Source organism: Anomaloglossus baeobatrachus, unplaced genomic scaffold (assembly GCF_048569485.1).
Source record: "Anomaloglossus baeobatrachus isolate aAnoBae1 unplaced genomic scaffold, aAnoBae1.hap1 Scaffold_386, whole genome shotgun sequence".
NCBI lineage: Eukaryota > Metazoa > Chordata > Amphibia > Anura > Aromobatidae > Anomaloglossus > Anomaloglossus baeobatrachus.
This window is the reverse complement of record NW_027443201.1, coordinates 14923-35294: the sequence shown is the minus strand read 5'-3', so window position 1 is coordinate 35294 and position 20372 is coordinate 14923. Positions and strand designations below refer to the sequence as shown.

Genomic DNA, 20372 nt, shown 5'->3' with positions numbered 1-20372 from the left:
GGTAACCAAGCACTTCATTACCCGATATTTACTTAGTTACCAAGTGCAGCGTCGCTTCCACGCGTCGCTGCTGGCTGGGGGCTGGTCACTGGTCGCTGGTGAGATCTGCCTGATTGACAGCTCACCAGCGACCATGTAGTGACGTACCAGCGATCCAGACCAGGTCATATCGCTGGTGGGATCACTAGAGCAGCGCTAAAGTGTGACGGTACCCTTACTGTCGCACCACAGGAGGTTGTTGTTTTCCATTGAGTTTAGCCATTTAGTTTCTGCTTAGTTCTATTCAGTTTGGACTAAGGGTCAATTGACCCTCTTTCGGGACTTCAGGGGGGAGCTCAAAATTTTTAGGACTTCGTGTTAAGAGCCCAATTTATCCGGGAGCCACTCTTGATTGATTAAGTGGTGCATGCCTCTTCATGAATCCGGAGCGTTTGACGAGTGGCATGTGCCTTCTTGTACCATGCTAGAAATATTACTTCCTTCAGGGACTGGAGTGAGATTTCTGGCAAAGGGAACGCCACAGCTTGTCATGAATTAAAGTAGCTGTGCTGTCACGCCCCCGTCCCACCCAAGTTCTGCCAATTTTTGAAAATGCCAAAAGCCACCAAATGTTGACTCAACTTTCTGAATTTTTGAGACTTTTCAGAGCTTTTGTGACAATTTTTTTTACATAAATGCTTTGATGATTTGGGACCAGAGTGTCTTAAGGCTATGTGCCCACGCTGCGTAAAATGCGCGGATTTTGCCGCGGATTTTTCAGAAATCTGCAGCACAGCTACTCCCCAGCCATTTCTATGGCATTTGGGAATTGCTGTGTCCACACTGCGGATTTTTCCGCAGCGGAAATACTGCGGATTTCACTGCGGAAAAATCTGCAGCATGTCAATTATTCTTGCGAATTTACCTGCAGATTTTGTCCATTCAATTGAATGTCAAAAAACGCAAAATCCGTAATGAAATCCGCACCAATGGAAAGGTGCGGATTCCGGGGGAATGCTGCGGATTTAGCTGCAGAAAAATCCGCGGATACAGAGTCCCGTGGGCACGTAGCCTTATAACTTCCACATATTTAGGATGCAGTGTGATTCAAGTCTCCCCTCACTATTTTTGTGTGAAATGCCTACAGGTCTGCGCCAACTCAAGAGGTTTACAGGCAAAATCATCACATCTAGACACTAGAGAAAGCCAGGCATGAACAATATACAGTATATTTTACAAGCATTTATTTACAAAACAACAAGATTTGAAATGCAATTATATACAATGTCATATACTTCAGAGTTCCTATCTCCAATCTGGGGCTGCACTTTTTAGTAAATAAAGCAGTGGGAAACCTGAGATTAGTGAATTATCTAAATATAATCCAGTATCAAAACTATTCAAAAATATTCCTAAAGGCTCTCAAAAGGGCTATCAGTGTGTCAGATAAAAAAGAAAATGAATATTCACTGCTCCCCACACCATAATCCCGCCCACATCTAGGCAATGAAGGCAGCGCTAACCAAGAGGTCGGCGGTATTATTTGCGTGGGGAGCAGTGAATATTCATTCTCTTTAATATTGGGTACACATGACTACCCAGCCGCTGGCTTACTGCTGTAGCTGGGCGATCACGTGTGTTTATTAGAGAATGAATATTGACTGCTCCCCAAGCCCAAAATCCCGGCTGTGGGGAGCAATGAATATTCTGGGAGCTGATGTCTGCGTGTAACTGGGGGCACATGGCAGCAATGTCATGCGCTGCGCCGTTTACATGCTAAAGTCACTTGCCAGCATCAGAAAAGAACACCATGCACCGGGCGAGCGGAGGGATGGTGAGTATAATCATTTATTTTCTTATGTGTGCAGCGTGATGGGGAAATATATACACGAATGGGCCTGAGATGAGGGTCATATATACAAGGATGGGGACATATGTACTAGAAAAAGAGCCATATATACCAGGATGGGGATCATATATACTAGTATGTGATAAAGATAGGCAACATATATACCAGGATGAAAGACATATATACGAGTATGGGAGACACATATACCTTGAAGGGGCCCAGTATGGGGGGACATTAGTACAGAATTGGGGGATTTTATCTCCGTAACAGTGTCAGCAGCAGATCCTACCCATAAAAGTGCTTCATGACCACATTTTTTGCGTTAATTATTTCCCTATATTCCTCCTTCAAAACCTAGGTATGTCTTATGGTCAAAAAAATACAATAATTTCTAAAAAGAAAGAAAATGGTTCTTTTCCTCACAAATTCTTACTTAAGGAACTGTAGCTGATTTTAGGATAAAACCCTTTAAATTAGGATACATCATGATGGCTTCTCTGTGTGACTCATCTGACAACAGGACCTAATTAATGATAAAAACATTTGGCAAATTCTGAAAGCAAAAATGGCTGCTACGCTCTGTTGGTTTTCTGATGTAGGCAAGACTTCATTTACCAGTTAAACATTTCAATTTTTCACAACATGAAAAAGGTTCCTTCCCTGTGCGGCTTCTTCACATGTTTAACAAGATGTGATTTCTGAGAATTACATTTTCCACATTCAGAACATAAAAATGGTTTATTTTGTGTGATTTTTTTGATGGTGAACAAGACCTGATTTCCAATTAAAACATTTTCCACATTCTGGGCATGAAAATGGCTTCTCCCCTGTGTGACATCTTTGATGCACAACAAGTTCTGATTTCCAATTAAAACATTTCCCACACTCTGAACATGAAAATGGCTTCTGCCCGGTGTGACATCTTTGATGCTGAACAAGTTTTGATTTCCGAATAAAACATTTCCCACACTCCGAACATGAAAATGGCTTCTCACCGGTGTGACATCTTTGATGCACAACAAGATCTGATTTCCGAATAAAACATTTCCCACATTCTGAACATGAAAATGGCTTCTCCCCTATGTGACTTCTTTGATGCATAACAAGTTCTGATTTCCAATTAAAACGTTTCCCACACTCTGAACATGAAAATGGCTTCTCCCCAGTGTGAGATCTTTGATGCTGAACAAGTTGTGATTTCCGAATAAAACATTTCCCACACTCTGAACATGAAAATGGCTTCTCCCCGGTGTGATATCTTTGATGCACAAGAAGTTCTGATTTCCAATTAAAACATTTCCCACACTCTGAACATGAAAATGGCTTCTCCCCGGTGTGACATCTTTGATGCTGAACAAGTTTTGATTTCCGAATAAAACATTTCCCACACTCCGAACATGAAAATGGCTTCTCACCGGTGTGACATCTTTGATGCACAACAAGATCTGATTTCCGAATAAAACATTTCCCACATTCTGAACATGAAAATGGCTTCTCCCCTATGTGACTTCTTTGATGCATAACAAGTTCTGATTTCCAATTAAAACGTTTCCCACACTCTGAACATGAAAATGGCTTCTCCCCAGTGTGAGATCTTTGATGCTGAACAAGTTGTGATTTCCGAATAAAACATTTCCTACACTCTGAACATGAAAATGGCTTCTCCCCGGTGTGACATCTTTGATGCACAACAAGTTCTGATTTCGAATTAAAACATTTCCCACACTCTGAACATGAAAATGGCTTCTCCCCAGTGTGAGATCTTTGATGCTGAACAAGTTTTGATTTCCGAATAAAACATTTCCCACACTCCGAACATGAAAATGGCTTCTCACCGGTGTGACATCTTTGATGCACAACAAGATCTGATTTCCGAATAAAACATTTCCCACATTCTGAACATGAAAATGGCTTCTCCCCAGTGTGAGATCTTTGATGCTGAACAAGTTGTGATTTCCGAATAAAACATTTCCTACACTCTGAACATGAAAATGGCTTCTCACCGGTGTGACATCTTTGATGCACAAGAAGTTCTGATTTCCAATTAAAACATTTTCCACACTCTGAACATGAAAATGGCTTCTCCCCGGTGTGAGATCTTTGATGCACAACAAGATCTGATTTCTGAATAAAACCTTTCCCACACTCTGAACATGAAAATGGCTTCTCCCCAGTGTGACATCTTTGATGCACAACAAGATCTGATTTCCGAATAAAACATTTACCACATTCTGAACATGAAAATGGCTTTTCCCCGGTGTGAGATCTTTGATGCTGAACAAGTTTTGATTTCCGAATAAAACATTTCCCACAGTCTGAACATGAAAACAGCTTCTCCCCTGTGTGAGATCTTTGATGCACAACAAGATCTGATTTCCGAATAAAACATTTCCCACATTCTGAACATGAAAATGGTTTCTCCCCTGTATGAGATCTTTGATGCTTAACAAGGTGTGATTTCTGAATAAAACATTTCCCACATTCTGAACATGAAAATGGCTTCTCCCCTGTGTGATATCTTTGATGCCTAACAAGGTGTGATTTCTGAATAAAACATTTTCCACATTCTGAACATAAAAATGGTTTCTCCCCTGTATGAGATCTTTGATGCATAACAAAAGCTGATTTCTGAATAAAACATTTCCCACATTCTGAACATAAAAATGGCTTCTCCCCTGTGTGACATCTTTGATGCCTAACAAGATCTGATTTGAAATGAAAACATTTCCCACACTCTGAACATGAAAATGGCTTCTCCCCTGTGTGACGTTTTCCATGGTCAACAAGATTTGATTTCCTAGTAAAACATTTACCACATTCCAAGCATAAAAATGGGTTCGCCCCTGTATGATTTTTTTTATGCATAACAAAATTTGATTTCTGAATAAAACATTTCTCACATTCTGAACATGAAAATGGCTTCTCCCCTGTGTGAATTCTTTGATGCTCAATAAGATTCTGATTGAGTATCTTCTGAGTAAAACATTTTTTACATTCTGGGCATGAAAATGGTTTCTCCCTTGTAGAAGCAGTTTCATGTTCCACATCCCTTCTGTAACTTTTATTTTGCTTACAAATCTGTGATAAATCGGAATTTTGGTCTTGTTTGAAAAGATCAGATGTTAAAACTTTCCGAGGAAGGACTGGAGGTATATCTGGGACAACAGTATGCTCTTCATATGTATCATGTGTGATACTTTCATCATCTGTTTTACATTCTGAAGATAATAGATTTCCATCTGAACTCCCAATACAGTCATCTGCTAAAAATAAACACAATGTTTTAATGATATTATCTTGAAAGTACATTTTTTTTTAACCATAATATCAGAAATTAAATTAGGAAAAAATGTATTCTGAATCTGTTGTCCAATTTCGACATATCTAATGATATGTCGTCAGGGTCACAGAATTCGTGAGGCACATCCGGCATCGTTAGCGACGTTGTTGCGTGTGACACCTACGAACGCGCATTAACGATCAGAAATACTCACCTAATCATTGATCGTTGACACGTCGTTCATTTTCAAAAGATCATTGCTCGTTCTGAAAGCAGGTTGTTCGTCGTTCCTGAGGCAGCACACATCGCTATGTGTGACACCCCGGGAACAATGAACAACAGGATTCCTGTGTCTTTCGGCAACAAGGTGGGCGTGACGTTCATTCGGCTGCTCTCCACCCCTAAGCTTCTATTGGTGGCCCGCTGTGTGATGTTGCTGTAACTCTGCACGAACCTCCCCCTTAGAAAAGAGGTTGTTCGCCGGCCACAGCGAAGTCGTTAGGACGGTAAGTTTAACGCATCCGAGCGATAATGTGCGCCACGGGCAACGATTTGCCCGTGACGCACAAACGACGGGGGCGGGTGCAAACGCTAGCGACATCGCTAGCGATGTCGCTGCGTGTAAAGCAGTCTTAAGAGTAGTCATGGGCGATCCTCCCGATGGTCGGGATTGGGAAGACTCGTCCGATTATTTTGTAAAGATCGAGATCGGGATCAAGATAACACGATCTTGCGTCCGATCACCGATATTGGTCTTTACAGTTATGGGATGGGGCGGGAAAGGGGGGCTGTAAAATAAAGAATACACTCAACAATAAACAGTCATTATACCTACAGGTTCCGCGACGCGTCCTGCACTCTGTCTCCCACCGCTTCCGAGTACGATCATCGCTGTGTCCTCCCGGTAACCAAAGGACCTTTTGTGACGTCATAGCCATGTGATCAGTCACGTGGGCATGTTGTATTATCTCATTGGCTACAGACTGGGTCACATGGCTATGACGTCATGCAAAGGTCCTGTAGTGTCAGCATGCTTGCCGGTAGACGGTGCTCGCCCGAGCTTCCAGTACTCGGTATATTTGGCGACCGCCGTATACCGGCGAGATGCTCGGGCACATGCCTGGCCCCCCTCCCTGCATGTTGGCGCTCTTTACAGAGTCAGCCCACATGCAGTGATTGGCTGCCACAGCCGGTGATAAATAGCGGCGCCGGGAATCAGGTGATCGGAGATCACCATTATTATTATTATTATTATTATTATTATTATTTATTATTATAGCGCCATTTATTCCATGGCGCTTTACAAGTGAAAGAGGGTATACTATGAGGGTATACCCGCTCGTTAGGTTACTATGGCAACAGTGGCAGCGGTGATGGCAACAGTGGCAGCGGTGAGGTCACCGTTTACCAACCCGCAGCGTCTGATCACTAATTGAGTGATTAGACAGCGCGGGGAGCAGCAGCAGCATTTTTCCACCCCCCCTGTGCATTCTGATATAGCAGAGCTAGATCAGTGACAGAAGACTAGAATCGTGGAGGAGTGAGAGGGAGTAAAAAAGATGGAGTCCCTAAGTGTGTCTGTGTATTTAATTCTATTAAAGTATTTTTTCTCTGTGTGATGTCTTTTTTTGAACCCTTTATTGGAGATTCTTAATGGCCGGGTCAAACTTTCCTGACATTAAGAATCTCGGGCTTAATACCAGCTGTTAAAACAAAGCTGGTATTAACCCCTTATTACCCAGCGTGCCACCCGCTACCAGGGCGACTGGAAGAGTTGGATACAGCACCAGAAGACGGCACCTCTTTAAAAGCGCCATTTTATGGGGCAACTGCGGACTGCAATTCGCAGTGCAGGGGGGCCCAGAAAGCTTGGGCCACCCTGCGCTGTGGATTCCAATCCCCAGCTGCCTAGTTGTACCTGGCTGGACACAAAAATTGGGCAAAGCCCACGTCGTTTTTTTTAAATTTTTTCATGAAATTCATGAAATAATTAAAAAAAAAAAAGGCTTCCCTATATTTTTGATTCTCAGCCGGGTACAAATAGGCAGCTGGGAGTTGGGGGCAGCCCATACCTGCCTGCTGTACCTGGCTAGCATAAAAAAATATGGCGAAGTCTAAGACACTTTTTAGTTATTTTTGGCAAAAAACGTTTTTTTGAAAAAAGGGCCTCCCCGTATTTTGATTGCCAGCCAAGATAAAGCCAGGCAGATGGGGGTGGCAGCCCGTAGCCATCTGCTTTATGTGTGCTGAGAATCAAAAATACTGTGGCGTGCTTCATCATTTTTTAAAATTATTTATTTACTCTTATACAACTGTATATTGTGTACAATATATAGAGTACAGACCAAAAGTTTGGACACACTTTCTCATCGCTAGAACAATTGTTAAGAGGAGACTTTGTGCAGCAGGCCTTCATGATAAAATAGCTGCTAGGAAACCACTGATAAGGACAGGCAACAAGCAGAAGAGACTTGTTTGGGCTAAAGAACACAAGGAATGGACATTAGACCAGTAGAAATCTGTGCTTTGGTCTGATGAGTCCAGATTTGAGATCTTTCAATCCAACCACCGTGTCTTTGTAGAAAAGGTGAACGGATGGAGTCTACATGGCTGGTTCCCACCGTGAAGCATGGAGGAGGAGGTGTGATGGTGTGGGGGTGCTTTGCTGGTGACACTGTTGGGGATTTATTCAAAATTGAAGACATACAGAACCAGCATGGCTACCACAGCATCTTGCAGCGGCATGCTATTCCATCCTGTTTACGTTTAGTTGGACCATCATTTATTTTTCAACAGGACAATGATCCCAAACACACCTTCAGGCTGTGTAAGGGCTATTTGACTAAGAAAAAGAGTGATGGGGTGCTACGCCAGATGACCTGGTCTCCACAGTCACCAGACCTGAACCCAATCGAGATGGTTTGGGGTGAGCTGGACCGCAGAGTGAAGGCAAAAGGGCCAACAAGTGCGAAGCATCTCTGGGACCTCCTTCAGGACTGTTGGAAGACCATTTCCGGTGACTACTTCTTGAAGCTCATCAAGAGAATGCCAAGAGTGTGTAAAGCAGTAATCAAAGCAAAACGTGGCTACTTTGAAGAACCTAGAATATAAGACATATTTTCAGTAGTTTCACACTTTTTTAAGTATTTCATTCCATATGTTTTAATTCATAGTTTTGATGCCTTCAATGTGAATCTACAATTTTTAGAGTCCTAAAAATAAAGCAAACTCTTTGAATGAAAAGGTGTGTCCAAACATTTGGTCTGTACTGTATGTGTGTATATATATATATATATATATATATATATATATAATATATAATATATATATACACACATAAATATACACACATAAATATTATATATTATATATATATTATATATACAGTGCCTACAAGTAGTATTCAACCCCCTGCAGATTTAGCAGGTTTGATAAGATGCAAATAAGTTAGAGCCTGCAAACTTCAAACAAGAGCAGGATTTATTAACAGATGCATAAATCTTACAAACCAACAAGTTATGTTGCTCAGTTAAATTTTAATAAATTTTCAACATAAAAGTGTGGGTCAATTATTATTCAACCCCTAGGTTTAATATTTTGTGGAATAACCCTTGTTTGCAATTACAGCTAATAATCGTCTTTTATAAGACCTGATCAGGCCGGCACAGGTCTCTGGAGTTATCTTGGCCCACTCCTCCATGCACATCTTCTCCAAGTTATCTAGGTTCTTTGGGTGTCTCATGTGGACTTTAATCTTGAGCTCCTTCCACAAGTTTTCAATTGGGTTAAGGTCAGGAGACTGACTAGGCCACTGCAACACCTTGATTTTTTCCCTCTTGAACCAGGCCTTGGTTTTCTTGGCTGTGTGCTTTGGGTCGTTGTCTTGTTGGAAGATGAAATGACGACCCATCTTAAGATCCTTGATGGAGGAGCGGAGGTTCTTGGCCAAAATCTCCAGGTAGGCCGTGCTATCCATCTTCCCATGGATGCGGACCAGATGGCCAGGCCCCTTGGCTGAGAAACAGCCCCACAGCATAATGCTGCCACCACCATGCTTGACTGTAGGGATGGTATTCTTGGGGTCGTATGCAGTGCCATCCAGTATCCAAACGTCACGTGTGTGGTTGGCACCAAAGATCTCGATCTTGGTCTCATCAGACCAGAGAACCTTGAACCAGTCTGTCACAGAGTCCTCCAAATGATCATGAGCAAACTGTAGACGAGCCTTGACATGACGCTTTGAAAGTAAAGGTACCTTACGGGCTCGTCTGGAACGGAGACCATTGCGGTGGAGTACGTTACTTATGGTATTGACTGAAACCAATGTCCCCACTGCCATGAGATCTTCCCGGAGCTCCTTCCTTGTTGTCCTTGGGTTAGCCTTGACTCTTCGGACAAGCCTGGCCTCGGCACGGGAGGAAACTTTCAAAGGCTGTCCAGGCCGTGGAAGGCTAACAGTAGTTCCATAAGCCTTCCACTTCCGGATGATGCTCCCAACAGTGGAGACAGGTAGGCCCAACTCCTTTGATAGGGTTTTGTACCCCTTGTCAGCCTTGTGACCCTCCACGATCTTGTCTCTGATGGCCTTGGAATGCTTCTTTGTCTTTCCCATGTTGACCATGTATGAGTGCTGTTCACAAGTTTGGGGAGGGTCTTAATTAGTCAAAAAAGGCTGGAAAAAGAGATAATTAATCCAAACATGTGAAGCTCATTGTTCTTTGTGCCTGAAATACTTCTTAATACTTTAGGGGAACCAAACAGAATTCTGGTGGTTTGAGGGGTTGAATAATAAATGACCCTCTGAATAAACTTTTCTCAATTTAAAAAAAATAAATAAAAAGAAATAACATTCTTTTTTGCTGCAGTGCATTTCACACTTCCAGGCTGATCTACAGTCCAAATGTCACAATGCCAAGTTAATTCCGAATGTGTAAACCTGCTAAATCTGCAGGGGGTTGAATACTACTTGTAGGCACTGTATATATATACCTCATTTAACTTCAGAAATATTACTCAGTCCATCAGTTATTAGTTATATGAAACTGAAATAGCTGTTGCAAAAACCCAAATTGTTATAAAGAAAAAAGGTTAACATTAATAGCGGTGCCCAAACTTTTTCTTATGACTGTAATTATATATATATATTACAGTCATATGAAAAAGTTTGGGCACCGCTATTAATGTTAACCTTTTTTCTTAATAACAATTTGGGTTTTTGCAACAGCTATTTCAGTTTCATATATCTAATAACTGATGGACTGAGTAATATTTCTGAATTTAAATGAGGTTTTTATTGTACTAACAGAAAATGTGCGATCTGCATTTAAACGAAATTTGACCGGTGCAAAAGTATGGGCACCACAACATAAAAGTGACATTAATATTTTGTAGATCCTCCTTTTGCAGAAATAACAGCCTCTAGTGGCTTCCTGTAGCTTTTAATGAGTTCCTGGATCCTGGATGAAGGTAGATTTGACCATTCCGGTTTACAAAACAATTCCAGTTCAGTTAAGTTTGATGGTCGCTGAGCATGGACCGCCGCTTCACATTATCCCACAGATGTTCAATGATATTCAGGTCTGGGGACTGGGATGGCCATTCCAGAACATTGTAATTGTTCCTCTGCATGAATGCCTGAGTAGATTTGGAGCGGTGTTTTGGATCATTGTCTTGCTGAAATATCCATCCCCTGCGTAACTTCAACTTCGTCACTGATTCTTGCACATTATTGTCAAAAATCTGCTGATACTGAGTTGAATCCATGCGACCCTCAACTTTAACAAGATTCCTGGTGCCGGCATTGGCCACACAGCCCCAAAGCATGATGGAACCTCCACCAAATTTTACTGTGGGTAGCAAGTGCTTTTCTTGGAATGCCGTGTTTTTTTGCCTACATGCATAACGCCTTTTTGTATGACCAAACAACTCAATCTTTGTTTCATCAGTCTACAGGACCTTCGTCCAAAATGTTACTGGCTTGTCCAAATGTGCTTTTGCATACCTCAGGCAACTCTGTTTGTGGCGTGCTTGCAGAAACGACTTCTTTCGCATCACTCTCCCATACAGCTTCTCCTTGTGCAAAGTGCGCTGTAGACCAAATGTTTGGACACAGCTTCTCATCTCTAGAATAACTGTTAAGAGGAGACTTTGTGCAGCAGGCCTTCATGGTAAAATAGCTGCTAGGAAACCACTGCTAAGGACAGGCAACAAGCAGAAGAGACTTGGTTGGGCTAAAGAACACAAGGAATGGACATTAGACCAGTGGAAATCTGTGTTTGGTCTGATGAGTCCAAATTTCAGATCTTTGGATCCAACCACGTCTTTGTAGAAAAGGTGATCGGATGGACTCCACATGGCTGGTTCCCACCGTGAAGCATGGAGGAGGAGGAGGTGTGATGGTGTGGGGGTGCTTTGCTGGTAACACTGTTGGGGATTTATTCAAGATTGAAGGCATACTGAACCAGCATGGCTACCACAGCATCTTGCAGCAGCATGCTATTCCATCCTGTTTGCGATTAGTTGGACCATCATTTATTTTTCAACAGGACAATGACCCCAAACACACGTCCAGGCTGTGTAAGGGCTATTTGACTAAGAAGGAGAGTGATGGGGTGCTACGCCAGATAACCTGGCCTCCACAGTCACCAGACCTGAAACCAATCGAGATGGTTTGGGGTGAGCTGGACCGCAGAGTGAAGGCAAAAAGGTGAACAAGTGCTAAGCATCTCTGGGAACTCCTTCAAGACTGTTGGAAGACCATTTCCGGTGACTACCTCTTGAAGCTCATCAAGAGAATGCCAAGAGTGTGCAAAGTAGTAATGAAAGCAAAAGGTGGCTACTTTGAAGAACCTAGAATATAAGACATATTTTCAGTTGTTTCACACTTTAAAGGGGTGGTTCACCCATTTTTTTTATTTTCTCTAGGAGTTACACTTACTATTATCGGCGTTTTCTGCATTGGCTTCTATTTCCAATTCTGGCACTGAGCGGCGCTATCATGCACGCTCAGTGCCTGTCACATGACCCCCTGGAGCTGTGGCCGCCAGTATCCTCTTACGTCCCGACAAGTTCCGGGCTCTAAAACTTGACAGGTACGTCAGAGGAGGCTGGAGCCACTCAGATTTAGTGACAGGGCTGTGGGCGGTGACTACCGCACGTCACAGCCCAGCATCGAGGGGAGGATCCGGAGGACGTCAGTATGGAGCGCTGAAGACGGCTGAGCGTCGGGCAGATGGTGAGGCACGGGGCGCCAGGGTGGAGTACAGGGAGGGGGGTTCTTCAGCTGAAATCCCCCCCTGTCACGTAAGTATCTGATCACACTCTCCACCCGCCCGCTCTGCTGCGATGTCAGGAGAGCGGGCGGTGTCGGGCTGTGTGATCATGTGCTCCTCCAAGCAGCACTACAGGATGCAGCAAGACACTGACAGGCTGGTCCCATGCAGCACCGCATGTGTTAGAGCAGCGCATGTCACCGCTCTGCCACCTGTCCTGCTGCATGGGACCAACTGTCTGCACTCTGTCACCTGCACCACAAGTCACAGAGTGGAGACAGTTGGTAACAGAGCACCTCTCTCCCCCCTCTCTTCTTTCCCCACTCTCTTCTCTCCACCCCTCTCTTCTCTCCCCCCACTCTCTCCCCCCCCACTCTCTTCCCCCACCCCTCTTTTCTCTCCCTCCCCTCTTCACTGCCCCCCTCTTATCCCTCTCTCCTCTCCCCCCTCTTTTCCCTCCCTCTCTCTTTTCCCTCTCTCTCTTTTCCCTCTCTCTCTCTTTTCCCTCTCTCTCTCTCTTTTTTCCCTCTCTCTCTCTCTCTTTTTTCCCTCTCTCTCTCTCTTTTCCCTCTCTCTCTCTCTCTCTTTTCCCTCTCTCTCTCTTTTTTCCCTCTCTCTCTCTTTTCCCTCTCTCTCTCCTGGCATGGTCAGTACAGAAATCTCTAGATCGTGGAAGAGTGAGAGGGAGTAATAAACATGGAGTCCCTACTGTGTCTGTGTATTTATTTCTAATAAAGTATTTTTCGCTGTGTGATGTCTTTTTTTTTTTAACCCTTTATTGGAGATTCTTAATGGCCAGGTCAAACTTGGCCTGACATTAAGAATCTAGGGCTTTATACCAGCTGGTAAAACATAGCTGGTATTAACCCCTTATTACCCAGCGTGCCACCTGCCACCAGGGCCACTGGAAGAGTTGGATACAGCGCCAGAAGATGGCGCTTCTATGAAAGCGCCATTTTCGGGGGCGGCTGTGGACTGCAATTCGCAGCGGGGGGCCCAGAAAGCTTGGGCCAACCTGTGCTGCGGATTCCAATCCCCAGCTGCCTAGTTGTGCCTGGCTGAACACAAAAAAATGAGCGAAGGCCACGTCATTTTTTTTTAAAATTACTTCATGAAATAATTTAAAAAAAATGGGCTTCCCTATATTTTTGGTTCCCAGCCGGGTACAAATAGGCAGCTGGGGGTTGGGGGCAGCCCGTAGCTGCCTGCTGTACCTGGCTAGCGCACAAAAAAAAAAAAAGCCCACGTCATTTTTTTAAAAAAGTTTTTAGGCAAAAACCTTTATAAAAATAAAAAAAAAAAAAAAAAAGGCCTCCCTGGATTTCCATTGCCAGTGAAGGTAACACCAAGCAGTGGGGGTTAGCAGCCAGTAGCTGCTTGGGTTATCCTTAGCAGTAGAAAATGCAGCGGGAGCCCACACTTCATTTTTTTACCCCTAACCCTAGGGTTAGGGTTATGTGATTGGTTTTTTTATTATTATTTTTAATGAATTTTAAAAAAAAAAAAAAAAATTCGACACGGGCTTCGCCCATCGAGCACCAGAGCATTTTGCTGCTCATTCATCCCTACTCCTGACCACAGCGCCAGCAGAACAAGTAATCAGATGACTCCAGTGTCGGCCGATTACTTGTTCTGTGTCCCCCTGCATCCATCGCAGCGTATACGGGCTGTGAGGTCACCTGAGTTCAGTCCAGCACTGGAGTCAACTGATCTGAACTCAGCTGAACTCCAGCCTGCACACGCTGCGATGGATGCAGGAGGACACAGAACAAGTAAGGTCTAAGCCACACGGTGAGAAAAACAGTGCAAGTGGAGTGCGATAAAACATTGCATTCCATTCGGACCAATATTAGCCTGTGTGTCAGCGCACATGAGCAATTATTTTCTCAGCCCTAATTGGACCGAGAAAATAATCGCAGCATGCTGCAATTGTAATGCAAGACTCTTTCTCTTTTACCCATTCTAGTGTATGGGGTGAGAGAAAAATCGCACTGCGCTTGCGGTACATCGGTGTACCGTAAGCGAAGAGCGAGAATCGCAATAGCCGACTACGGAGGAGAGAGGGAGAGAAATCCCCTCCCACCCCTCCTCAGTGCTGGCCCGCCCCTCTTGAGTGCCGGACCTCCCCCCGCAGCTGAGCGTACCATAGTCAATGTCCCAGTCAATGAAGAACAGAATGTTCTCTATTGGCTGGGAGAGCCGTGCAGTGACCTGAACCAACATCAATAGGTCAGCCCAGGTCACTGCAGGGCATGATGAGTGCTGCTGTCAGGAGGTTAGTGAGGTACATTACCTGAGATGATCGCTGCACTCCTGACAGCAGCGCTGTCACTGAGTTCAATGACCGCCGCCTTCACAAACCAAGTATCACGAGCGGCCCGTAATGTCACCACTAGTCACAGTCTCGGGTCGACAGCGAGAGGTGATGTGACAAGCGGTGGGCAAAGAAGGCAGTGACGACCGCTGACGTCAGGAGTGCAGGACTTCATCACCGCAGGTAATGAACTTACTAACCTCCTGACGGTAGCGCTTGTCATCCCCGCGGCTGCTGACACTGCAGTGCGGGCAGCTGCTGACACTGCTGTGCGGGCAGCCACGGGGCTGGGGCGGAACACAGACTGCATGGGCACCCGACGGAAGTCACACGGAAGTGCTTCCGTGTTGCTTCCGGGAATTTTGCGGACCCATTGACTTGTATTGAGTCACGGTTCCTTATTACGGAACAGAATAGGACATGTTCCATAATAACGGAGCGGACATACAGCATCCGATGTGTTTTTTTTTGTGTAGGATCGGATGCACATGAAAGTGCTACCGTGTGCCATCCGATCCTACACAAAAGACATTGAAAAGATGGTCCTGTCCGTGGGTCCGCAAAAGAACAGGAACTGACCAGGACAAACGGAACGGTCATGTGAATGCAGCGTGTGCGGGCTGGGAGATCAGGAGTCAACTGACTCCAGCGCCGGCCGATAAATTCTGTGTCCCGCTGCAGAAGGATCCAGTAAAATAACGGTTGCATGCGCTGCCCATTTAATCCACAGGATCCGGTCATATGCGGTTTGCGGTTTTTTGCCTACAGGCAAAAAAAACGCTGATGTGAAACTAGCCTGCAAAATGCATGCCACACGGATGATATGGACGACACACAGACTAGGCAAGAGGGAAAAAAGCAATCTCATGACCCCTTCACTTTTTTTTTCCCCAATTATTTTTTTCACATGTTGCGCCGGCTAATAATCATAATTTCTGTACACACACACACACACACGCACACACACGCGCACACACACAGACTATGAACTATATGAGAACAAGCAGAAGATGGCCGCTTTCTTCCCCTGGTTGTGCAGAGCTGGCAGCTTCTGCTGTCTCTGTGTGATTTCTCTCAGTGCACCCACACTGGGAAGAGGCAGGGAGGAGACTTTGAGTGGAGAGGAGAGTGGGCCCTAGAGCCACAAAGAATTATGGGAGTTGTAGGAACTGAACCTAGGAAGTCAGAAGAGAGATTAACCCCATCAGAGCTGGAGCCAGCAATGAGCATGTGCTGCTAGAGCACGATAAAAGGTAATATTGCTGAAAAAACATAATAGATGTGTTGAGAGGCACATATTAGCAAGATTTATCAGAAAAAAAATCAGTTTTGGTAACTGGACAACCTCTTTAAAGTATTTAATTCCATATGTTTTAATTCATAGATTTGATGACTTCAATGTGAATCTACAATTTTTAGAGTCATGAAAACAAAGAAAACTCTTTGAATGAGGTGTGTCCAAACTATTGGTCTGTATATATATATACATATACATATACATTGTACACAATATATAGTTGTATAAAGATAAATAATTTACGCACCCACCCGTCTGCCTGACAATAAAAATACAGGGAAGCCCATTATTTTTTATTTTTTAATTATTTAAAAATATAATAAAAAAAAATGTGTGGGCTCCCGCTGTATTTTGATAGCCAGTCAGGTAGAGCCAGGCAGCTGGGGGCTGGGATTCCCCTGCAAATGGCGCATTGTTTCTTAGCGCCATTTCCAGGTGCTTTACCTGGCTCATCCAGTGGCCCTGATGGCGGTGTTACACTGGGTAACAATTGGGTTAATACCAGCTTTGTATTCTCAGATGGTACTAAGCCCGAAATTTATGGTGTCACGCCAAATTAGACATGGCCACCATGAATTTCTAGTAAACAGTAAAAAAAATACAAGACAGAGAAAAAATTTATTAGAAATAAAACAAAAAAAAACATTTAGAGACTCCATCTTTATAATAAAAAAATCCTTAGTCCGACGTAATCCACAGGTAGAGCATTGTCAGCTTCATCACTCTGTACAGACACAGTCTAAACACAGAGAGAAGCAGAGAGCATTGTCAGCTCTGCTACATCGCTCTGAATAGAGCAAGAAGCAGGCTGACAGTGAGGGGATGATTGCACTGGCGTCTTGTATGGGCATCATCCCGCACGGACTGATCTCAGGACAGGAGCGCATCAGCTGCATAGAAACACATGCAGCCGACCCGCTGCTGTCTGGAGATTGAGCGCCGTGATACGACACTCGCATAGTGACAGTCAAAGTTCAATCGAGTTTATGAGCCATGGGCTTGGGTGAACCCTGACATCACCGCGAACACAGCTGAAAACAGCCGATGACTGCCGAGTGACGAACAGTGCAGTAAATACCCCCGGAAGTTAAGAGGACCTTTGAAAACGTCATAGTCATGTGGCCAGTAAGTATGATCATAAAGTTTTTTATTTTAATAATGTGCTTTCTTTTTACAGCCCCTGGACCCGATCTGGACCGATTTGTAACACGAGCTTTCCAGGAAAGCTCGTGATCGATATCATGCACACGATCACTATGTGATCGGTATGATCCCCGATCTTTACAAATTGGGATCTCCCATCCCTATTTAAGAGTTACATCTTCGTTAATTTGAATCTCCCATTACTAGCACCAGTTCTCTGGAATGTGCTACAGTAAATAATCTGATTGATTGTCACAATGTGACTGCAGGATAATGAGGGACAGAAGGCTACTATACTGTCCCTCACGCTAGGGGACCCTAAACTGTTCCTAATCTCTTGATTACCCCTGAATATGGAGATGCCAGAGTCCCGTGCCTTACTATTCTCGTGACCAGATCTAATCTGTTATCCCCCGGGGAAGGAAGAGACAGGAATATGATGGAAACAAATATTAACACAGACAGACAGGACACATTGCAAACTCACAGAAATAAACAGTGAGAGACTATAGAGAAAAGCAAGAGCAGAAAGGCAGCAACAAAAAGACAACAAGAGTTAAAACCACAACAGCTCACAGCAATAATACAAAACAACCACCCGTAAGTCTGGATCTCAACACCTCACCAGACCAACAGCTGGCATTAATGAAATAGTCCAGCCAGCATATACAGAAGGGAAGTGATAGATACTTTCTCCTCTACAGCATGTGATCAAAGACATTAACAAGCAACCCAGCAGAGAATAACTCTTGCTAGCCTGTCCAAGCCTGAAGTTTAAAGCCTGCGTCTCCCTGCGCTGCTCACAGACATAACAGCAGTTAACATGCAGAGTACCAGAATCTATAATTTCCACAGATCCTGACGCCGCCATGACAGTTGGCAAAACCTGCAAAAATCTCCTTATAACATTGATCCACAACATAGACAATTTCAAAGAATATTTTTTCAAAGACGAACATAAAATAGTTAGACAGATGCCGGATATTTAACGGGATTGTCCGGGACTATAACGTTGATGGCCTAACCTTAGGCTTTGTAACCAAAGCAGGTAGCAGGGTCTTGCAGTCTGTGCAGATAAACATTAGGGCTCAAATTAATCAAGATCGGCAATGGACACTGACAAATGACATCAGGGACTGGAGTGAGATTTCTGGCATAGGGAACCCTGCAGTTTGATATGAATTAGAGAAGCGGTGGCATCACACCCTTGTTCTGGCCAAGCTCTGCCCATTTGGCAAAGCTGGTTAAAATTGGCACACACACCAGCCTTTGGTCACGTGACGTTATATCAAAAAGGTCCTTAAGCAGTCCTATAATTGGCATATAAACACTGGGGCCGCTAGGAGAATTGGAGCCCTGTGAAATTGTCCAGTTTGCTCTCCCTTTCCCCTAATGCCAGTCCTGCATGCCAGCCTGTGTCCTGTTAAGTTCATTTAGACTCCTGCAATTAAGAGACCTTTGGTTACATCATGTCACATGACTTTGAAGCCATCAAAGGTCCTTAAAAAAATCAACCTCAGAATACAACTGATGGGGACCGTAAGAGAGTGGATTTCGACTCTCCCAACGCTGGCCCTGACTGTAACTACCACTTATTTTTGGAGTAGGGCTTATGATTCAAGTATTCTCTAAAAATCCCATAAAATCATGCTAGGTCGTATCTTCTGGGAAACAGGGTATTCATGAACCCTCTGCAGGTCTTTGAGTTGCCTTCATAACGACATAAAGAAGGCACTAGAAGCAAACAGCAGAAGAAGCAGAAGCAAAGAAAATACAGCTAAAAAAAAAACACAGCAGAAAACCTAAAAATGTAAACACAAAATTAGTGCAGAAAGTACATGAGTAGATATCTCTTACTGGATAGAGCTGGAGGAAACACATCCTGAGGAACATCGGGATCTTCTTGTTTACAGTCCTGTGGGAGAAGAGGACGGGGACATCTCTCTGGCGTTGTCCTCTTACTGGATAGAACTGGAGGAGACACATACAGGGACTGAATTCATTCCTTACATACAGATAATTATAGGCCGTGTGTATTTAGTCCTGTCTATTACCTGGTGATGTGAGGGGCTGGGGAACCTCCATCATGACGTCCTTGTACAGATCTTTGTGTCCTTCTAAATACTCCCACTCCTCCATGGAGAAATAGACGGTGACGTCCTGACACCTTATAGGAACCTGACACATACAATGATACCGTCACCCCCGATCCCGTCATAGCGTTACTGTATAATGTCCCAGCATTCCCAGCAGTGTCACCTCTCCAGTCAGCAGCTCAATCATCTTGTAGGTGAGTTCTAGGATCTTCTGGTCATTGATGTCCTCATGTATCGGGGAGTGAGGTGGAGGCCCCGTGATTGGGCTCAGGGGTCTTCCCCATCCCTCAGACACAGGGGTCTGACAGCGCTCACTAGAGGTCTTCTTCACTACTGTGTAATCCTGGTTATGGAGAGACACAGTAATAAATCTCACTACAGACATTTCCAGAGTCCTCACCTCTCCAGTTCTGTCCATCTGTTATTCCCATAGATAAGAATGATGTAATGTGACGTCATCAGAATCTCTCACCTCTCCAGTAAGCCGGAAGAGGATCTCTAGGGTGAGGTGTAATATCCTCTCCGCCATCTTGTTACTGTCTCTATCCATCCTTGATGGGGCAATCAGGAGAATTCTCTTATATAGAAGATCTCCACTGAGAGGATCCGATATTGTAGGGACCTGAATGGGGAGAAGATGACGATGTAACATCATAAAGAATCCGCTGTAATAATACAATTACTGGAGATAACCATTCACTAGATAGGGATAATTGCCGCGCTGCCATGAGGAGTCCAGACTAACTCTGCTGCCTTATTACAGTGAATGGATCCTTTGGGGGTTTCATCTGAATCATGTCATTTGAAGAATTACATGTAAGCCTGACATGCTAATAGGTTTAAGAGAAGGGTGTAGCCTCACTGCGCCCTGAACCAGGCTTACCCGGAGGGGCATGATTAAGTGCCTACCCAGTCATCACCAGAGCCTCTGAGGTTGGACTTTGCTGACCGTAGGCACCAGGTACCAATACAGGGCAGTCCCTGGTTGTTGTGTTCCACCAAGAGGCTGAGCGGTGTATCATGAGAAAGATGGGGTGGGAACCACTGCCTCTAGGGAAGAACAGGCAGGATAAACCCTGTCACTTACTCTGAGCAACCCTGAGCTCCCCGATGTCCCAAGACAGGTTCTTTTCCCTTGTGCGG

At 44.2% G+C, this 20372-nt stretch overlaps 2 protein-coding genes across 2 annotated transcripts in view; both read right to left on the bottom strand.

Moving 5' to 3' along the window:
- The window catches only part of LOC142275767 (oocyte zinc finger protein XlCOF7.1-like), a 143827-nt gene that overhangs the window by 110319 nt on the left and 13136 nt on the right, over nucleotides 1-20372 (bottom strand). The window lies entirely within an intron of this gene.
- LOC142275761 (uncharacterized) lies at nucleotides 1202-19779 on the bottom strand. Its single transcript, XM_075332585.1, has 3 exons — nucleotides 19767-19779; nucleotides 18991-19104; nucleotides 1202-5091 (listed from the first exon to the last, which is right to left on the bottom strand). Exons 1-3 carry the CDS (start codon nucleotides 19777-19779, stop codon nucleotides 2567-2569), a joined length of 2652 nt encoding a protein of 883 aa, XP_075188700.1. The 3' UTR covers nucleotides 1202-2566.

Coding starts and splice junctions, on each gene's coding strand:
- LOC142275761 (XM_075332585.1), bottom strand. Junction 5,092..18,990: donor GTTTCCTCCAGCTCTATCCA/GTAAGAGATATC, acceptor GTTTATTTTTAG/CAGATGACTGTATTGGGAGT.